Raw genomic sequence first — 20,309 nt, 5'->3', positions numbered from 1 at the left:
CCCCAAATGGGGCAGCAAAGGGGCACGAAGGGATGCAGAGAGCTGGCAGCGACACCAGGATCTGCCTTGGGTTTGCCTGCAAAGACCAGCCCCTTCCCAGGGATCTCTCCACTGGAGACGGGATCCAAGAGGTGCCCAGGGATGGGAAGGGAGCTCAGCCATGAGGGTCAGTGCTGGTGCATTGGGGTTGGCCGCTGTTTGCTGCCTTGCCACGGCTCGCCTGGCGCCCAGCCCAGCCTCCCGAGCTGGAAAACCGGAGATCTGGGTTTCCAAGCGCTTCATCCGGCAGAGCAGAGCCTGGCCTCCGCTCCTGCCCGCTGCTGCTCACAGCCAGAGGTGCGGAGCCCCAGCGCCCATCAGCCAGGAGCGGAGGCTGCGCTCCCTGCGCTTGGTTCATTCCCGTTGTGCGCCCCATGAAAACCCTGCCCTGGTTTCCTGCTTTGGTTTGTGCCGGGATCAAAAAGGTTGAAAAAGGAATAAAATATTGGGAAAAGGATAAAATATTGGGTTTAAAAGGAGCGATTGAACCAGCCTGGGGTGCTCAGGTGGGGAAACTGAGTCACAGCTGATGGCCAAGGGGAGCTGATGAACTGGAATGCGTTGCCCGGGGCATTTAACCTTTCAATGCAGCTAAAACCTCTTCAGCATCCTCCCAGTCCAGGTCTCAGCCTGGGTTTGGACCCAAGCGGTGCAGTTTTCCCAGGACAGGGCTTGAAGAGGAGCAGGGGACCCTGGAAGCCCCCTGTGAAGCCGCAATGTCCTGGCTGAAGCGCATCTTCAGTGTGCTTGGGAATTACAATCTCCTTCATCTGCTCCATCCTGCCTTGGCAACGGGAGAAAGCCAGTTCCTCCAGAGCCCTGGAAGGCTTTTTCCTGCTCTTGGTGATTTTGTCTTCAGCCGCTTTTGGAAGGAAACCAACCCGACCACTTTGAGTCCCTGTAATCCATCCCCCCCTTCCCCTTTCATTCTCCAATAAAGGAAATCATTAAAGGACCAGGAAAATGAGCCTTTGGCAGGGTTCCTACAAGGCTGCTCAGCTCGAGGGTGCTGCAATGGGCTTGAAGCCTTTCGCAGGAGCAGGGGAGAGATCCAGGGAGCTGCTGTGGTGCCTCTGCCAGGGATTTGCCCACTCCCGTGGCTCTGCTCCCTTCCAGCTGCTCTCAGAGGGAATTTGCTGTCTCTGCCGGAGCAAAGCCCAGCTCAATCCCTGCACGGCTTCGGATGAAGCCTTTGCCCTCCGTGGCAGTGGTGACCAGCCTGCAGCAATCCCACCTCGGAGCGATGCTCTGAAGGAAACCAGGCTGCTTCCCCCCCATGCATCCCACATTTATCCATGCACCCGCAGCTCGCCTGGCTGGGGGTTACTGCAGGGCTCCCTGGGCAGTTCCCCTGTGCCCTCACTCTTGTGTTGCTGGACCAGAGAGGGTTTTCTCAGCATGTTTTGGGCAGCATCTTCTACTCCCTATGCCCCTGTGCTTATGCCCTGCGCACTGAGATGGTTCCACAGGACCTGCATGTGCTTGGGGGGATTCACTGCCTTGCCCTGGCCACTCAAGCCCCACTGACGCTGCCTCCCTCGCTGACTTCTCCCAGACACATCCATCTGGAGCTGTTTAACCTGTCCCTGCTCCCTCCAGGAAGGCCACATCCATTAAAGTAAAGCCCTATCAGCACCCCTCCCGGTTTGCACCCAGCTGCAGCAAAGCAGAATCATCAGGGGGGAATTTGGGGCAGAAGAAGAAGGGGAAGGGCAGGGTTTGGCCTCCCCTTTGCTGCCTGTTCCTGCTGGTGACGCAGTGCTGTCCCTTTCCCAGGTAAGATGTAAGAGCTCTTCAATGCATTGAATGGGGTTGGGGGGACAGCCCGAAATGCAGGAACCTTCCCACCTCCACCCTGCCTTGCCAGGCATGTTCCTTAACCCACACACTAGCTTGTCCCCTTCCCTTTGGGCCGGGTTTATCCCATCCCAGGCATAGCCTCAGTTTCTGCTGGAGCTTCTGGACACTGTAACTGCATCCCCATTTACTTGCCTTTGGACCACACGTGTTTCCCTGAGTCTGAGGTCAATAGGGATGCGGTGATGGGTTAAACCAACACCTTGTGATGCTGGCTCGGTCTCCTCTGGTCTGTGCTTTGGGGCTGGAAAAGCTTCAGGTGCAGATATAGGAGGAGGTTAAGAGAGGAAGGATCCCCCTTTAGCTCCCGCCTTGATCCCAGCAGCCGAGCAGCCCCTGCACTGGCATGGCAAGAGCTGTGCCCAGCCCTGGCACACAGCCATCGCCACGGCATTCCCGGCTTTCCTGCCGACCTGCTTCCCATTATCTGGGAATGTGGCTCTCGCCAACATGTGGGAGGCAGATTTTTGCCTGGGGGTGCAAAGGGAGGAGCTGGAGCCGCTGGTGCTGGCGCTGACCCGTGCGCCCTGCTCCGCGCAGGTACCGCGGGGCTGCGCGGGTGGGGGCTGCTCCTGGGGCAGGGAATGAAGCATCCCCGAACGCGCTGGGGCCGGCTGCAGCCCCGGATCCGTGCTGAACTGCTGGGGGAGCTCGCTGGGCTTGCTGCTGGAGGCAGGCAGATGGAGGGGGAAGAAATATAGGTGAGATTAGCGTCTGTCAGCTGCAGCTGGGCGCCGTGAGCCCGGCTGGAGCTCAGCTTTCGTTTCCCATCTTTGTCCCTCCGTAAAGGGAAGGCCCCGGTTTCCCCCAGGGGCCCGGAGCTGAACCGAAAGCTTCTCGGTGGGATTTTGCTGTGAGGGTTTCTTCGCACTGGTGAGGTTCTGCGGGACCAGGGGATGCTGAGCGCAGCGCAGGGCAGGGCTCTCTGCTGCGGGTGCTCAGAGCTGGCGTGGGCCCAGCACGGGTCCATCCGGTGCTGCCCCTGCACCTCCCTTCCCCCCCAAGCCAGCCCCAGCCTGGGGGAGCCCCCCCCCAGAGCTGCTTCCAGCAGATGCGGGATTAAGCAGGGGGCCGGGCTCCTGCTCCCCAGGCACCCATAAAGAAGGGGAAGGAAGTTTTCCAGGGCCTTTTCCACAGCCCTGCTCACCAGCCAGGGCAAACAGCAGGCTCCTTTCCAGGTCTTAGTGCCCTTTCCTTCCCTTTCTTTCTTTCCTTTCCTTTCTTTCTTTCCTTCCCTTTCTTCCCACCCTCCTCCCGTCTCCTGCACTAACCATAAATCAGGTTCCTGTCCCCAGGGACCGTCTAATGCAGCCGGTCCCACACATGAAGGCCACCACAAAAAGCTCCTTCCCTCCCTCTTCCCCCAGCACAGCTTCAGCCAGGGCTGCAGGGAGGGCAGTGCAGGGAGAGGATGCTCGTTGCCCCCCCAGGTCCTGCCTGCTCCAGGCTCCCTTGCCAGGCCTTGTAGGCAGGAATCCTTCAGCTCACTCTCACTGCCTGGCTCTGTTGCTCTTCTCTATTCCAGCCTCTTTCCCAGGGGAGGCTGGGGATTAAGAGGAAACAGATTAAACCTAATGGATTGATTGCAATTATTTTCCCTTGTTTATCTGCAGCACCGTGGGGGAGCCTGGAAAAGAAGGAAAGGGAATGCTCTTTATGTGTGTGCAGTCCTGGTCCTCATTATGTTTCCTGCTAGAGAGCGACCGGGGCCAGCCAAAAATAAACCCTGCTACAACTGAGCATCCTATTTCAAGCTCTTAGAAACTGTGATGTGTAAATACTTCTGTGTGCAAACCCACGCACAACCCTCAGCAAAGCGGCTCCAGCACCAGCCCTGCGAGGTTCCAGCTGCCCTTGTCCATGTGTCCCATGTTCCCTGGGGACATGCACCTCCCTAGGAGCTGTTGGAAGCTCCTTGGAGCAAGAGCCAACCTCTTGTTTGGGGGAATCCCAGACTTAGGGATTTAAGGGACTTTAAAGCTCCAACCCCTGCCTAAAGGGACCCCTTCCACTGGAGCAGCTTGCTCCAAGCGCCTGTGTCCAGCCTGGCCTTGAACACCCTCCCCTCAGTGAACCTCCCTGGGTCTGGAGGGCAGGAGGCTGGTCCTACCCTTGGTGGTGCCAAGGGCATCACTGAGAACAGCACCAGGAACAGAATCAGGTGCCTTGTGCCCAAAGCAGCAATCAAAGTAAGTGGACTTGAGCCTTTTAATCCCCTTCTATGGAGCAACTCGGAGGAGGAAGAAGGTTCCCTCTTTTTCTGGGGTTTTCCCCAATATCCAAAGTCTTTCCTGTACTGGGAGCAAGGCAGGAGCACAGCAGTGAGCTGCTCTACAAGGCTGGATGAGTCGCTCCCAATGTTCCTGGCTGAGGTCCGAGTCTCCTCTCTGTGCTCCCAAGAAATCCTCCTCCACGAGATAAGATCCAACTTTACATTCCTGCTGTTTGTAAGATTAGAATGGGAGAATGGGGAAGAAAGAAGGAAAAAAAATCCCACCACCCTTGAAGGCTTTGGGGCCATTTTGGTGGATTCCTGAACCATGGATTCTCCATCTATCAATTCCCAAACCTCAATTCCTGGGGGAACCAGGAGGTGGAAAAACCAAGCAGGACACCGACGTAGTGATGCTCTTTATTGGCATCCGACGGATACACAAGGACAGCTACCCCCCGTGCATCACCCCCGTGCATCACCCCCCCATCTCATGCTGCTCACACCCCCCCAACAAACCCCCCCAAAACCCTTCTACAACAGCTATTTCTTCACCAGAAAACTTCCTACTAAATCCAACTGGAATTACAGAGGGGTGAGTGGAGAAACACACGTTCTTTGTACAACAGAAGCTTTAGAAAAGGACACACAACGAACCGACGAGCACGAACTTTGGCTTGGGTTTTCCCTCCTTGCTTTTCCTTAACACACTGATTTCCTGCAGCCAGGGATTCGAGGCAGCCCCCGGCTTCTCTTTGGCTGCTGAGTTTGTCTCCATTTCCTCAGCCCTGAGGAATTCCCTTATGGCAATTGAGACCTGAGACCGTGGCAAGATTGTCCTGAAGGAAAGCAAATTCCAGCTGCAAAGGTAGGGCCAGGTTTGGCTTCTGAGGCTGAAGTGGGCCCTTGGCTTTGCTTTTGATCTGGGCACTTTTATTGCAGTCACCCTTAGTCTGTGTTTGAGTCACTTCCCCAAAACAAGGGACCGATGGAAACAACCTGATGATAACCAGTGCATCCCGAAAGCATCCCTGCGGATGGCTTGGTCCAGCAGGAGCCACTGCCCCAGCTGCAGGTTTGAAAGCTGGAGGCACCCACTGCAAGTGGGGGGGGGGAAATTCGGGTTTCCTTGGATTTCAGTGGTGGGAGAGGTTCAGGATTTGTACCTGGGACTCGCAGCCCTGCTGGGATCCAAGTGTTTCTAACCAAAGGGTTTGACACGGGCAGCCAGCAGCCAAAGTGTCGCAGGGGTTCATCCGAAGGGATCTTTGCTGTTCATCCAAAGGGATCTTTGCTGTTCATCTAAAGGGATCTTTGCTGTTCATCCAGCAGCTCTTTTGCAGCACGAGAGCAGGAGGTGTCAAATCCCTCATCCTGGAGATCCAGATTCAGCCTGTGCTGCTTTAGCATCCAAAGTGCAGGGGGGCAGAATTCCCGAAAGCTCTGGAAGGATCTGGGCACTCAAATCCTATTGACGCAGGCTCTGATCCCTCTGGAAGCATTGGGCTCTCCCTCCTGACACCCAGCAGCTCCACCGGGAACAGTCAAATCCTTCCACGTTCCCAAGATCCTCCTGGACCTGCTGCCGTGGGTTTGGGATGTGCAGGTGTTTTCCTGCCTCCCCATTGAGTCTTTAAGGCCAAGAGATAAGGTGGGATCGAAGGCTTGGGCTGTAAAGCGAGAGCTCCGCAGGCTGTGAGGAAGAGGAGGGGCCGGGGCAGGGCCGTCACCCCGCATCACACACACAAACATCGAGCACGTAGTAAAAGGACATGATATTATTTACACATCTTGCTTATCTCCCTAGGGAAGGGGAGGAAAGGCACCTCCTGCCTCCAGGAAAGAGCTTCTGCCGAACCCGGAGGAGAAGGGCAAGTCCGTGGGTGCAGATGGACCCAGCACCGGCTCATCCTTCCTCTGCAAAAGGCTCGTGATGCTCCAGGCAAGTGAGAAGCTCTGGTGGGGACATCCCCCAGGACCACAGTGGCAGCACCCATGGGTGCCGCGGAGAGGCAGGGGGTGCACCGAGGATGGGCAGCACCCGAGCAGAGGCAAAGGGCACCCAGGGGAGCAGGCGGGGGTGCTTCTGAGCCACCCTTCACAGTGCTGGAGGAGAAGGAGCCCTTTCAAGCTGGGCCTGCGGGCGAGAAGGGGCAGTGCAATGGCAGCAGGGGTGGCTTTGCTCCTGGCTTGGTGCAGCGCGGGGCAAGGATGAGCAGAGCCCTTTGTCACATCCCCGCTGCGGGCAGGCACTTTTTCAGCCCTTCAGTGTCCCCCCCATGGAGCTCCAGCTCTTAGGAGGTAGTGCTGGTACCTCAGTGTTCAGATGCTCCCTGCTGCTCCTCAAATGGAGCGTGAGTGGAGCTCAATGGCAGCCCCATGGAGCAGCGCCCCCCACATTTCACAGTGTAGGTTGAGCTGTGGAAGCCGAGTCCTTTCCCCCAGCTTTCCCCCACCTCCCCCCCCCCCCCCCCCCCCCCGTGGTGCCAGAGGACCAGACCCCTTCCCAAATCCTGGTACAGCAGCTCCAGTTCTCTCTGTGCTCATCCCAGCCCTGTGCTTCGGGAAAGCAGCTGGATTTCAGGGTGCTGGGGAGGAGCAGGGGATAGCGGTGGGGTGGGACAAGGAGGAAGGGCTGGAGGAAGAGAAGAACTGGAGCCTCAGGGAGGAAGGAGAAGGGTCTGAAGGGGGAAGAGGAGAGGCTCCTGTGCCCGTGCAGCCTCGCCGGGCTGCAGAGGATGCTCTGGGGACAGAGGGGCTGTGGGTGCTGAGCAGGACTGAGCCCCGCATCCAACCGCTCACGGGCTGCCGGGGGCAGACGGCGTCGGGAGGGGGCGATACCGAAAGCAGGAGCTCAGTGCATAGAGGGCGGTGAGCTGGGGGGGCCCGGGGAGCCCCCGCTTCCTTCCCACCCTCCCCTCCGGGGCTCCGGGTGCCGGGGAGGGGAGAGGCGAGGGGGGGAAGGGGGAAGGGGACCCCGCGGGGCCGCCCCGGGCCGCCCTTCAGACGGGGGAGGTGGCGGTGGAGTCGCTGTAGAGGCTCTCGGCGATGTCTCCGCGCTGGATCTTGCGCAGGGCCGCGAGCAGCGCGTCCAGCGTGGCCGTGTCCTTGGAGGACCAATGAGCCAGGAGGGCCCGGGCCGGGCACTCCTCCCGCGTGAAGGAGTCTATGAGGTCCTCTTTGTAGCCCAGCTCCCCCGCCAGCTGCCGCCACGTCTCCTCCGCCGAGCTGCCCAGCAGCTTCTCCACCTCCTCCTGCTTGCCGGGGGGGAGGCTGGCGTAGAGGCTCCCGTCTCCCTTGGGCGCTGGGGAGGCACAGCGGGACGGAGAGGGTTGGGTTGGAAGACCCCAGCTCAGGCTCCCCTCGGGCAGGTTCAAGCCATTCCCCTTGGCCTGTCCCTCCGCCCCTTGGCCCAAGCCCCTCTCCAGGTTTCCTGGAGCCCCTTTAGGCACTGGAGCTGCGGTAAGGTCTCCCCGGAGTGCACCAGAGGGGGAGAATCCCCTCCCTTTAACTGCTGCTCACGCTCTGGGGGTGCAGCCCAGCGCACGGTGCGGGTTGCCGGGTGACAAGTGCGCATTGCCGAGTCAGATTGAGCTTCCCATCAACCAGCACCCCAAGCCCTTCATGCAGTCAATGCAGCAGCATCAAGCCCATCCCAGGGGTCCCTCGCCCACCCCGCAGCACCCAGTTCACCCTACCTGGCCCCTGGGTGCTCTGGCTGGGCGGCTGCTGGTCGTGCAGGCTCTGGCTGTCCACCGAGATCCCGCTGTCGCTGTGCAGCTTCTCCCCCTCGGGCGAAGGCGTCTGGTTCACGGGGCGGTTGTTGGCCCCTTGCTTGTTCTGTTTGCAGTTGTTCCACCTGCAGGAGGGCAGCGGGAGGTGACAGGGGCAGGGGCCCCCGGGCTGGGAGCCCCTTTGCTGGCTCTCAGCCCTGGCACCGCTCGTCCCAGGGGGAAGCGCTCCTCCCGCAGCGCAGCGGTGCTCGGATCAGTGCAAATCAGTGGCTGGGGGCACTGAGCTTTGCAGGGGACCAGGGCAGGGCTCGCTCTGCACGGATCTGCTGCAAGAACGCAGCTGCGCTGCCAGAGCGTGGGGCCGCCTGCGGGACCTTCGGGGTGTCTCCAGCCCCCGGGGAGCCGCTGGACCAGCCCTGGCTTGCCCAGGGATGCGCTGCTGATGCTGATGGGCCGTGACGGCCGCCGCAGCGTGCAGGGGCCTGACAGGGGCAGGGTGCAATGAGGGCTCCCCTCCCTGCACCCCCACCCTGCTGCCATCTCCCTCTTTCACCCCTCAACTGCCCGATTGGAAGCCCACCTCCTACCCCCCAGCCTGGTCACCTCCCTCTGCTTTGGCCACATCTCTGGCTGCAGGACCTCCAGGGGTGCACCGCCTGTTCCCCACTAACTCCTCTGCCAGGGCCCCATGGTGCTGCCTTGCTCCTCTACCTTTTGAAAGCGATGTAAGCCACCAGCCCCACCACCACGGCTGCCAGGATGGAGCAGTAGACGGGGATGAGGTTGTCGGCGGTGCCGCGGCTCAGGACAGGCTGTGAGCTGCCCATGATGGTGGTGACGGTGTCTGCCAGGGTGCTGGGCACCACCTCGGTGTTGAAGGGGTCCCTGGTGGTGGGCTCGGGGCTGTCAGAGCCTGCTAGGGATGGGGTGTGCGTTGTCCAGCGTGGGTGCAGGTCTGCAGGGAGGAAGAGGAGAAGAGGAAGAGAAGAGGAAGAGAAGAGGAGAAGGGAAGGGAAGAGAAGAGAAGAGAAGGGAAGGGAAGGGAAGGGAAGGGAAGGGAAGAGAGAAGAATCAGTTGTGCAGCCATGGACCTTCTCCAAAGGCCATAGGGCCTGCGGAGGTGCCAGCTCTGCCCATCCCCTTGTCCCCAGACGTTGTCCCCAGGACAAGTGGAAGATGTCCCTGCCCTGAATGGTGGTGCCTGGTCATGGCCACGGCTTTATGAGCTCTGCTTCTCCAGCACTGGGGTTGCTCAAGCCCTGCAGCTCTTCCCACCGCGTGCAACCTGCACGATGAGCCCTGGACTCCTATTGCTGGTACCAAAGCCCCAAGCATCAGCCCCAGCTGCCTCCCCCCCATCTCCCATCTGCACCGGGACCTGTGCAAGGGAACCCAACAGCTCCAGAGCTGGGATTTGCCCCTTTCCCAGCCCCAGCCTGCAGCCACAACCCCCCCCCCCCCCATCCCAGCCCCACTTGGGAGTGACCCATTCCCACCGCACCCAGGCGTATCCCAGGGAGCGAGGGGACGCGTCTCATCCTGCCCTAGGGAAACCCCTCCCTGGGCGCTGGCTCCTTCCCAAACCCCTCTCCAAGGGCTTGCCCTGCCCGGGATGGAGCGGGTGCCATGGTGGCATCCTGCCCTCCCGGCCCTTCCTGCCGTGGCCCGCAGCCAGACCCCGCTGCCCTTTAGGAACGGCGCTGCTGTGGCCGGCACGGCCGCTGCCGCAGGGCCCCACTGCCAGCTCACAAAGCTGGCCCTGTGCTCCTTGACTTGTGGCTCCATTTACTCGACCCTCCCGAGGGAGCCGCGCCGAAAGCGCCCGCGCTGGGCATCAGCGGCGCCCGGGACAAAGCGCTTTTCAACCCGGCTGGGAATGGCGCTGCTGCTGCCAAGGAGCAGCCTGGGGTGCTCGGGGGGGGATGCTCTGCCCCTTCCCCTGGACACCAAACCCCTCCCGCGCTGTTCCCGATTTCCCCAGCGCTTCAGGGCAGCTCATTCCCGTCGGAAACCCAAGTTCCCTCCGGTGAAGGCTGAAGGAGCGCCGAGCACAGCCCCTGGGGTTGGTGAACTTCTCGGCTCCATTCCCAGCTCCTGGACACCAAAAGCCACCGGGCAGAGCGCCCGCACCTGCAGCAGCAGCATCCTGCCGGGAGCTCAGCCGAGGAATGACCCTGGCAAGGGCTGGGCAGACCCTGGGGTTGGGCATTTGCAAGGGAAATGATGGCTCTGGTAAGTGCTGCCTTGGTAGGAAGCTCCACGCTGCAATGCCAGAGGGCTGGAATCTCAGCGAGACGCTGGGGTCCTCCCTTCAAACCACGGCTGTGGCGCAAAGGGAAACTGATGCAGAAGCCGCGGTGAGCCCTGCTTTGCCCTCTGCCATGGGAAAGGCGGCGTTACCTCTGCATTCAGCATCCGAGACGGCCGTGCACTCCTTCACCATCACCTCGTTCTCCTCGCAGGTCGTGCAGGGCAGGCAGGGGTCCACGAAGTTGGCTTCACTGGAGAAGGTGCCCTCGGGACACTCCTCGCACACCGTGTCCTGCGAGTCCTTGCAGGGGAACATGAGGCCGAAGCCCACCTCGCACACGCGGCATTCCCGGCAGCTCCCGCTCGCCTCGTCCTGGAAGTACCCATAGGCGCAGCGGCACACGGCGTCGTCCGACTCCACGCAGGGCGCGGACATGCTCTGCAGCCCCACGCACTGCGTGCAGGGCTTGCACGGCTCCGTGGCACTCACCGTGTCCGAGTAGGTGACGCCTGGCAGGGAGCAGAGCGGGAGGTGAGCGCGGTCCCGGCACCGCATCCCCATCCCTGCCGCCACTTCCATCCTGGCAGTGGCTGCGTCCCATCCCCAAACGGTGCCAGGCCATGGAGATGGGTTTGTGCGTTTTCCTCCTCCTCCAGGCCAGAGCAGAAGGCTTCTGAAGGGGAGACCTTAGAGCAGCTCCAGTGCCTGAAGGGGCTCCAGGAAACCTGGAGAGGGGCTTGGGACAAGGGCCTGTAGGGACAGGCCAAGGGGAATGGCTTGAACCTGCCCGAGGGGAGACTGAGCTGAGCTCTTAGGCAGAAGCTCTTCCCTGTGAGGGTGCTGAGGCGCTGGCACAGGGTGCCCAGAGAAGCTGTGGCTGCCGCATCCCTGGCAGTGCTCAAGGCCAGGTTGGACACAGGGGCTTGGAGCAAGCTGCTCCAGTGGAAGGGGTCCCTGCCTTGGGATGCTCCACCAGCCCCTGCCTCGCTGCCTGCCCCACGGCCCAGCCGAGCGAGCAGAGCCAGAGCAGCGCTGGGGCACGCTCTGCTCCCATTAACCTGAGCTCATCCTTCGCATTACTGTGAATTATTGATAGGCACCATTAGAGCAGGGAAGTGGCCAGGAAAGGCCCGGAGCTGAGTGGGCACATTTTCCGTGGCAGCCGAGGTATCTGAGCCGAGCAATTACAGCCGAGATTCCAGCAGGGCCCCCTCGCTCCCTCCCTTCCACCCGCAGCGATGGAGGCTGGCGAGGGCATCAATAAATCATGAGGCAGCCATCAGGGCTGGCTGGCAAGGGGAGGGGAGGGATCATCAACTGAAGCAAGTGGCCAGCGGGCTCCTGCAGGGACTGTCCCCTCTGGCCACCCGAGCCTTTGGCTCTGGCAGTGCTTTGGGCATAGCAGGGTTTTGCTCAAGTCTTTGGCTGCTGAATTGGAAGGGATCCAGTGGGAGAGCTCGCAGGCAGCCCGAGGTGCAGGCGGGGATGCCCACATTCCTCCCTGGCTCACGCCTGGCAGGCAGGAGGCTTTGCCAAGGCAGGGACTGTCTGCGCCTGCCCAGCGCCCGCAGCATCCAGCACAACCCCAGGGCCAGGAGACCCCATCCCCATCCCAGCAGGGCCCAGTGATGGGGTCCGCAGGTTTCCTCCTCTCTCCACCCCAAAATCCCCCTCTTGGCCCAGAGCGGAGCTCGGGGAGCGTTCTCCTGCCTGCAGCGCACGCACCCATGAGTCACCCCATGGGCACCCGCACCCAGCAGCTCCCAGCTCTGGGGATTAATCCACGCTGCATTAATAACTGAGGGAGACTGCAGCTGGGGCAGGGCTGGGGGATAAAGCAGGAGGGTTTGCGGGGGCGGGGGGGTAACTCTGCCTGGGGCTTCCCAGCCTCTCTGCTGCTCCCTTTCCCTAAGGCACTGAGTGTGTTTGCTTCCCTACTGGGTGCTGCTTCTTTCTGGGGTGATGGAGGCCTGATGCTGCGCAGGGGTGAGCCCCCAGTGCTGTGCAGGTAAGTGAGGGGGATCCCGCAGAGTGGATGCTCCCATGGTGGCAGGGGTGTGGGATGCAGGTGAAGGGGTGTGGGGAAACCGAGGCACGGAGAGGGGGGCTGGCAGCTGCCCGGAGCACTCAGCCTTGCTGGTCCAGCAGCAGCAGAGCTGAGCAGGATAATGAAGCCCCGGGGCTCTGCTCTCTGTCTGTGTGTGATGCTGGGAGGCCTCATGGCTGCAGTTTGCTCCCGTCTGCCCTCCTTCCTGCAGGGATGGAGGAAGGGACCAGAGCCTTTTGTCCTGGTACTTTCCAGCTCAGCTCCTGACCCAAAAGAGCTGCTGCCTGATGTTAACCCCCCTGCAAAAGTGCAAGTGCCCGGCCTGGGGCAACATGGAGCTGGGATGCAAACCAGAGCAGTGGCACTTGTATCTGCATCCATGGGCATCCAGACAGCACCCAGGTCATGGTCCTGGTCCATCCATGTCCTCATGGAGGGTAGACATTCCCTTTATCCCCTCAGTTCCCAGAAAGAAACTGGGGAGATAAGCCATGTGCCAGCCTGGAAGTGCCGCTGATGGGAAGTGGGCTCGTTTGAGCATCCCTAGGGATGCAAAGTGACTCCCTGGTTTTCCAGCCCTGGAAGCTGGAGCCTGACACCCTGCCAGGCTTCCTATAGGAAGGGCTCATGGAGATGGACAGCACAGTGGATGGATGGAGGGGTTGGAGCCTGCTGCAGCCCAGGAGGGATCCCACTGCGTACCACAGCGTTATCCTTGGAGCATCCCGGAGCCTGCGGCTGGTGGGATTCATCCTGCAGCCAGCACAGGGAAGTGAGCTCTGCTCATCGATTGTGCAGGAAAGCAGAGGTATTTTTAGCACTGCCCTGACACCGCTCTGCTTATTCTGCTCCTCCCTGCACTTTGCCTCCTCTTTGCTCTGCCCAAGCCATGCTTGGTCCGTTCCCCCTCTCAAATCACATCCCCAGCGCAATCTGGGCTTGGCTTTCCCTCCAAATACTTGTCCTTAGGCCTTCAAAGGCTTTGCAGCAGTAAATGTGAAGGGCAGATTGCTTATACCTATCATGGCATTGTTTAAACAGTAATAGCTGGACCACTTCATCTGTAAGCATTTAAGCAGGTCTCCAGCACACATCTCCAACTGACATTTATGAAGCATTTGATACAGGCAATGTGCCTGGAGCTGGCCAGGAGAAAACTGTTCCCTTCTCTCTGGGGGATCTTTGTGATTTGCTGCTTCTCTCTCAAGCTTGCTTTTAGGTTGCAGCCTTTCAAGGCTTTAAAAGGGGAAATGATACAGGTGGCTCAGGGAGAGGATGGATGCGGGACCAGTGTGGGGAGGGCAACGCAACTTGGGCTGGGAGCCCTCAGGAGGAGAGTGGAGCTGGAAGGGGGATTTGGAAAGGTGCCTGGGACCAACGAGTCCCAAAAGGAGGAAAGCTGGGATGAGCAGGGCAGATGCTTGGGGTAAGCCTGGTGTCCGTGTGGAGATGGGAAGTGCAGGGTAGAGCCGAGCCGTGTGTGGGCTGTGCAAAGGCACAGTGCCCAGGCAATGATTCCAGGAGGGAAGGAGGATGCGCTTGGGGGGACCTGAGTACCCCTGGACCCGGTGCCGCCCCCCTGCGGCTCCATGCGGGGGGGAGCAGGTACTCACTGTCCAGGCAGGGCTCGCAGACGGTCTGGTTGACCCCGCAGGGCTGCACCACCCCTTCGCCCAGGTTGCAGGCTCTGCAGCACTCCCCGCTCGTGGTGTACATCTTGGTGAAGCACCTCTCCTTGGAGCCGCCGGCCGGTCCCTGCCGGAGCAAACAGAGCCAGGAGGTGACCCCTGTGACGGGACCTTCCCTGCAGGGGCAGGCGGAGAAGGGGCCCTCATCCAGGCTTTGGGGGATATCCCAAGTGAGAGGCAAAGGGAGCTCACATTAAACACAGAAATGACTTCCCTGTGTGGAACCTGCTCAGCTCTGCCCCGCTCTAGAACCAGAGGGAGCTCAGGAAAGCCCATGCCGCCGTAGGCAGGTATTCTGGGAGGGGAATAAGGGCTTTTCTGCATGGTTACAGCATTGTTTGTTCCTCTCTTTAAGGCTGCTTTGCCATCCCGCAGGGCTCAGCCCCTGCCAGCCCGGGGGAAGGCAGGGCACTGCCTACAGCCCCTGCAGCAGTGAAGGGTTTGGAGACCTTGGGTGGCTCTCACTGGACACAGACACCAGAACTCAGACCCCACGATGGGAATGAAGACTTCGAAGGGAGCACCGAGAGCTTCAGCAGCGTTACTGTCTAATGGAAGTAAGTGTATCTGCTTCCCAAACCTGTTGTAACGTATGGAAGCAATAAATGTGCCACAAGCCATGGGGTCAGAGCCACCCCGCAGATGCCCGTTGCAGCCTGGGGAGTGGGGTGCATTTACAGGATGCTTGCTCCCCAAAGCCCCTCTTGGCCATGGCTGTGTGGTGCACGAAGCGTCTGTCCCTGGGTGCAAGGCTGCCGAGATGCTCGTGGGTGACCCAGCCTCTGCCAGGGCTCCATTTGCACCCTCTATCCGCACTGAGGTGTGGTCCAGGCTTGGACCATGCCTTCGGCATCCAACTAAGCCTGATTTGGGGCGGGGGGGAAGAACTCAGCGGGCGCTCGGGGGAGCTCCCCCTCCCCTTGCATCTGGATGCCTCGTCAGCCCTGCACAATGCGGCGTTATGAACTCGCTGCGCATCATCCGGCAGCATCCGGCCCGGCGGAGACAATGGAGCGCCAATTATAGGCATCTGAATGACAAAGTGCTCCAATTACCCTGCGCTAGAGAGCGTGTGCTCTCCTCCCTGGCGCTGCTTCCCCAGCCCAGCCTGGCAGCCAGCGCTGGCACCGGGCCCCAGCTTTGGCAGAGAAGGAGGGCTCGGTGCGCAGGGGGCTCCCCAGCACCCCGAATGATACCGGGTTTGGGGTGCGGAAGGGGCTGACTCGCAGCAGGTTGGATGCACCCCTCCGATGGGGGCCAGCAGAGCTGCTGAGCTCCTCCCGCCGCTCCAGCCCCGGCTTGTTTGGGCAGCGGTTTGACCCCCTCTCCCCCTCCCCATGGCCGGGGCAGCAGCAGCCGGGGGAGCAGCCGAATGTGCCGGCTATAGATAGAGCTGGGGAAGGCTGGGCCGGCAGCAGCAGCTCTCCCACGCCGCAGGCAGCTGCCGGCAGCTCCATTGCACCCATGGGGATGGGACCTGGCAGCGCTGCTTCCTCTGTGTGACACCCGGGCCCCCATTAGCTGACCCCAAAGACCCCTGCGGCCGCAGGTCCCCTCCCCATGGCGCTGCCAGCGCCTTTCCCCCGCATCTGCGCTCCTAAATGCTGTAGCAAACACAACTTCCAGCCCCAGGTGCGGCGTACGTTCCGTCCCCCCCCCTTCTCTGCCTGCGTTTCCCTTTCAGCTCTCCCTCTTGAGCACTGAAAGCCCCATAAAGATTAACACACTCAGAAGAGGGGCACATGGTCTGCATTAGCCCGCTGAAATGTGCATGTTATTAACACAACTCCCGTTGACAAAGCCGCAGGTATTAACACCATAAAGCATTTTGACAGCTGGACCAAGGAGGGGGGCACGGGTGGAGGGTGCAGGCGACACCTCTGTAAGCTTTTAATTGCTTTTGGAGTCGTGTCGGTGGGTTTGTGTGTGCGAACAGGCGCTGCCGGGTGAGGAGGTGGCCTCGGAGGAAGCGAAGCGAGGTGGGAATTCGGCACCGTTCGCTCCAGCGTCCTGGCACGGAACAGCGCTTCGCAGGGGAGCAGGGAGAGGATGCTCCAGCTGGAGATGGGCCCAGCGGCAAGCCTGGATCCGAGCTGCCCCCGAGCCTGACAGACGGGCTCTGCCTCTCTTGGCTCTCCCCGCCTGGGAGAGGCCAAACCCCGGCTCCGAGCAAGCCCCAAACTTCGGGCAGCAGCGAAAAGCCACGTCTGAGCCCTGCGGGTCCGGCCAGCCCCGGGCACGGGGGCACTGCGGGGGCTCTGCCTCCCCCAGCCAAATGCCGCAGGTAAAGAGCGATGAACACGGGGGTGCCGGGGTTTGGGGCGGCCGCAGCTGCGGGTGCACATCTGGACCTGCCCGGGGGCGGGCTGGGGGGAGCAGCTGGGCTCCCCCCGTGCACCCCCGGCAGCTGTAATCGGAGGGGGACGGATCCAGCCCCAAGGGACGGATCCAGCCCCAAGGGACGGAGCCAGCCCCAAGGCAGGGGGTGCTGGCCCGGGGAGGTGGCTGCAGAGATCCGGGGGCCACCAAAGCCAGGGGCTGCCCGAGTTGGGTCATTCCCTGGGGTGGGATCACTCGAATCCACACGGCTGGGGCAGCTCCTGCCTTTCCTGCCCCCCGCCCATCGCCGTTGAGTGTCCCTGGGGAGCTTGGCCAGCCCGGTCCCATGCCCGTAAGGGGGCAGGAGCCTCGAACACCGCTGCTCTCCTCGGTCTCTGCACGAAACTGCTACAGCCCCGGCTCTAATATCCTGCCCGGAAGGTGTCCGGCGGCTGAACGAGACCTCTGGGACCCCATCAAATCCTTCCCCAACAAAAGCCCCCCCGGGTACTTGGGTCCATCCCCGTGCTCCCACCCGGCTCCGGGCTCTTTCCTCTCTCCTGGTCCCCGTGCCCTGAAGTTCTGTCCCCGGCGCCCGCTGTGCCCATCCCAGGGGCTCGCACCGGGGGGACAGGGTCTCGCCCTTCGCTTTGGGCAGCGAATCTGGGGCTGGGGAAGCCCAGGGGGACTTTGGGGATGGGGGATGGCAGGAGATGAAGGCACAGGGGGGTGAGCAGCTCCCCCCCCCCCCCCCTGCTCACTGCCTGCGGCTCTTGTCACCGTTTTTCCCTGTGTGAAAGCGCTGACAGCGCTGTGCAGAGGGACCAGAGGGGCCCGAGCCACCCCTGGGGTCCCCCATCCCCGGCTCACCCCGTCCCCGGGCGCTCTCCCTCCGCACCCAGACGCGCTCTGCGCGTTACCCCCGGGACCCCCTCGCCGCGCTCCCTCCCGGCTCTCTCCATCCCGGTACATGTGGGACCTGCGGGGACCCCGCATCCCCCCGGCCCCCGCCCGCTCCCCCCGGCCCCGCACTCACCGCCGGGAGCAGCAGCAGCGGCAGCAGCAGCGGCAGGAGCCCGGCCATGGTGGCGGGGCCGGTGACCCCCCGAGAGCCGGTGCTTGGCCCGGCTGCCCTCGCTCTGCCGCCCGCTGCCTCGGCGGCAGCCAGAAAAGCGCTGCAAGTCCCTCCCCCTCCTCCTCCTCCTCCTCCTCATCTCCGCCCCTGGAGCATCGCGGCGAGCGCCCGAGCCAGCAGCCTCCGCCGCCGGCACACAAAGACCAGACCCCCCCCAGCCCCGCTGCTCTCCCACGAAGTGATGTGGGGGCTCGGCCTCTGTCCAGCCCCTCAATTGTTCACGCCCGTCCATCTGTGTCCATGCCCCCTCCTGTGCTCTGCCCGACCAGGGATCCATCTGTCCCCATCCCTGCAGGAAACCTTGGGACAAGGGATGTAGGGACAGGCCGAGGGGAATGGCTTGAACCTGCCCGAGGGGAGCCTGAGCTGAGCTCTTAGGCAGAAGCTCTTCCCTGTGAGGGTGCTGAGGCGCTGGCACAGGGTGCCCAGAGAAGCTGTGGCTGCCCCATCCCTGGCAGTGCTCAAGGCCAGGTTGGACACAGGGGCTTGGAGCAAGCTGCTCCAAGGGGTCCCCATGGAAGGGGTTGGAGCTGGAGCAGCTTCACCCCAAGCCCTGGTGTGCCAGCAGCACGATGCTCTTTGTGGGCTCACTGGAAAGGTGAGGTGGGCCCTGGCGAGGGTGAGCAGCTGAAAATGGCCCAGAGACGCCGTCACCGGCCCTTGGGGTGGCTCCTGCAGCTGGGATGGGGGAGAGGTTCCTTCGCTCACCACCTTTGTCCCCTGCACAGGGGATCTTGTCCTGCATTTCCTCGCCCCTCCCGGCTCTGCAGGTGCTGCTGCCAGTCCCCATAGTGATGCTCACGTCCAGGTTTCCCCCCACTGTGACCATTGGACCTCCACAGCTCCCGAGAGTTCTGAGCTCCCCCCTTAGGTCACATCCAAGTGCCCGGGACTGTGCAGAGCTCAGCTGGAATTCCTCTTGGAAAGCAAATTACCGACCTCCGGAGGAGCATGAGCTGCTCCTGGCCGGCTCTCACTGCTCCTCCGGGCAGCCTGGAAGGGCTTTAAGGAAAGTCCCTTGTCTGCAGCCTTGTCTTTCAATGGGATTAAACCGAAGCCAGCGCTGCCGTTTGTTCTCCAGCACGGAGACACGGGAACACATGTGGGAGCCACATGGCGATGGGTTTGGCAGCCAGAAAGCCGTGCTGGGACCAGGTGGGGACGGAGCAGGATGAGCTGTGGAGCAGGGGATGCCCACCCGCAGCTCGGATGGGCAGGGAGGGAAGCGACAAGCCAAGCATCCCGCTCTCCATTTAACACAGGGATGAATGGAAGCGGAGCAAAGCTGCCTGCAGACATATGGTGGGGCCGGGCACAGCGGGGGGAGCAGCTCGGGTCTCCCGCAGTTCATTTGCCTTTGCAAGTGGCAAACCCAGCTGCTTCCCTTGGCAATCCCTGCAGGGCTTTGGGATGCGGCTCCGCAGGATGCACGAGCTGCGGACACAGGGCTTGGCGCAAGTGGTCCCTGAGCTCCATCCCCGAGCATGGGCGCTCGATGGCACCATGGGAGCCATCCCGGGAATAACCCGGTCCTGGCGATGGGAAGCGGAGCCCGGTGGATGGAGGCAGCTCAGCTGCATCTGCACGAGGCCGGGCTGGCGGCCAGGGGAGGTAAGTGAAAACTTCTGCTCCCATCCCAACCCTCTGCGGCTCCTTTGGTGGAGGGACTTGCGAGAGCTTTTCATTGCATTCCCCTTTTCCTGTCCCAGAAAGGTTGCGGCCCTTCCCTGGCTCCACGGGATGACAAAGAGCCTCTTGGAAGTCTGCTGTCACCTCTCGGAATTAAAACCAAAGGCTCCAGGGCTTGACTTGCTGGGGGAGCATCCCTCAGGCTGCTGCTGGGAGGCGGCAGCGCTCTGCTCTGTTGCAGCCCCGAAGCTCAACCGAGAGCTGCGTCGCCCTGCGATCGGCTCCGTGTGCCCCGGTGTAGCCGCTCACCCTCCTCCTTGGGCCCCTTCCAACCCAAACCAGGCCGGGATTCCATGAAAGCTGGGGCTTGGCATTGCTGCTGGTCCCACTCTGCTGTGCCCGGGTGATGCTGCAGGGGCTGGCACAGCAGCGAGGGGCTCCCGGCATCCCATCAGCAGCACTGCCTGGGGCAGATACAGGCTGCACATCGGCATTTCCTCCCCAAAAAGGGAAGGTTGAGTTAGGAAAAGCTCAATTCCAGCTTGAGGAAACATTGCAGGAAGCACAGAGCAAGCAGCACCCCTGGAGTTACCTTTCTTCAGGCTCATCCAGCTCTTCCAAAGGTGATGGAGCAAACCTAGGCGATGCTTTTCCCCTCTCCTCCCATCGGAACCCCAGCGATGGCACCAGTTGAACACTCAGTGCTCCTGCCCTCAAACTTGGTATTGATGTTACTGAAAGGCGCAGGTAACAAAGCAGTGTCAGCGTAATGGGAAGTTATAAATAACAATGAACAAATAACGCACACAGGGAAAGCATCATCCCGGCTCCTCACAGCCAGGCCTGAGAGCAGAAATAAGGGGCTGTAGGGAAAAGCCTGATGGAAGCAAAAGGGGCACCGTGACCATGGGCTGGGGCTGGTTTGGGAGCAGGGAATGGGGCCTGCTGCGTGCAGAGCCTGGCTGCTCCAGGGAAAGCAAAGGGGATCTTGCCCTGCCCGTGTTGTGCTGGGAGAAGCTGTTGTGGGACTGCGCCTGGGGCACTGGGAGCAGGGCTGGGGTCCTCAGTGTAAGGACGTGGAGCTGCTGGAGCAAGTCCATGAGGATGCTCAGGGGCTGGAGCAGCTCCCGTATGGAGCCAGGCTGAGAACCTTGGGGCTGCTCCGCCTGGACAAGAGAAGCTGCGTGGAGCAAGGGAGCAGCCGGAGCTCGGCTTGCGGAGCAGAGGGAATTGGTGGCACCTTTCAGGGCATTCATTGCCTTGCTTCGATGGAAAAGGAGGAGGGAACAATCGGCTCGAGCCTTGCACCTCGGGCCCCTTGGCAAGAGCCACATCCAGCGAGCAGGAAGCCGAGGCTCCGGCGGTCCTTGGGCCTCAGGTTCTCCTTACGATCAATGG

At 61.5% G+C, this 20,309-nt stretch overlaps 1 protein-coding gene across 1 annotated transcript; it reads right to left on the bottom strand.

Moving 5' to 3' along the window:
• Positions 1-6,590: 6,590 nt before the first annotated feature.
• Positions 6,591-17,278, bottom strand: NGFR (nerve growth factor receptor). Its single transcript, XM_065699284.1, has 6 exons — positions 17,184-17,278; positions 13,754-13,895; positions 10,243-10,602; positions 8,554-8,797; positions 7,807-7,967; positions 6,591-7,412 (listed from the first exon to the last, which is right to left on the bottom strand). Exons 1-6 carry the CDS (start codon positions 17,229-17,231, stop codon positions 7,111-7,113), a joined length of 1,257 nt encoding a protein of 418 aa, XP_065555356.1. The 5' UTR covers positions 17,232-17,278; the 3' UTR covers positions 6,591-7,110.
• Between the last annotated feature and the right edge of the window lie 3,031 nt (positions 17,279-20,309).

The sequence above is a fragment of the Lathamus discolor genome, chromosome 20 (genome assembly GCF_037157495.1).
Source record: "Lathamus discolor isolate bLatDis1 chromosome 20, bLatDis1.hap1, whole genome shotgun sequence".
In the NCBI taxonomy this organism is placed as follows: domain Eukaryota; kingdom Metazoa; phylum Chordata; class Aves; order Psittaciformes; family Psittacidae; genus Lathamus; species Lathamus discolor.
Note: the sequence above shows the minus strand (reverse complement) of the source record. Positions and strands in the feature narration are given on the sequence as shown.

Excerpts from the sequence above, each read along its gene's own strand:
- NGFR (XM_065699284.1), bottom strand. The coding sequence starts at position 17,231 with ATGGCCGGGCTCCTGCCGCTGCTGCTGCCGCTGCTGCTGCTCCCGGCG. Across the intron at positions 8,798-10,242 it reads CTCGGATGCTGAATGCAGAG|ACCTGCACCCACGCTGGACA; the intron begins GTAACGCCGCCT and ends TCCTCCCTGCAG. Across the intron at positions 7,413-7,806 it reads CCAGAGCACCCAGGGGCCAG|CGCCCAAGGGAGACGGGAGC; the intron begins GTAGGGTGAACT and ends GTGCCTCCCCAG.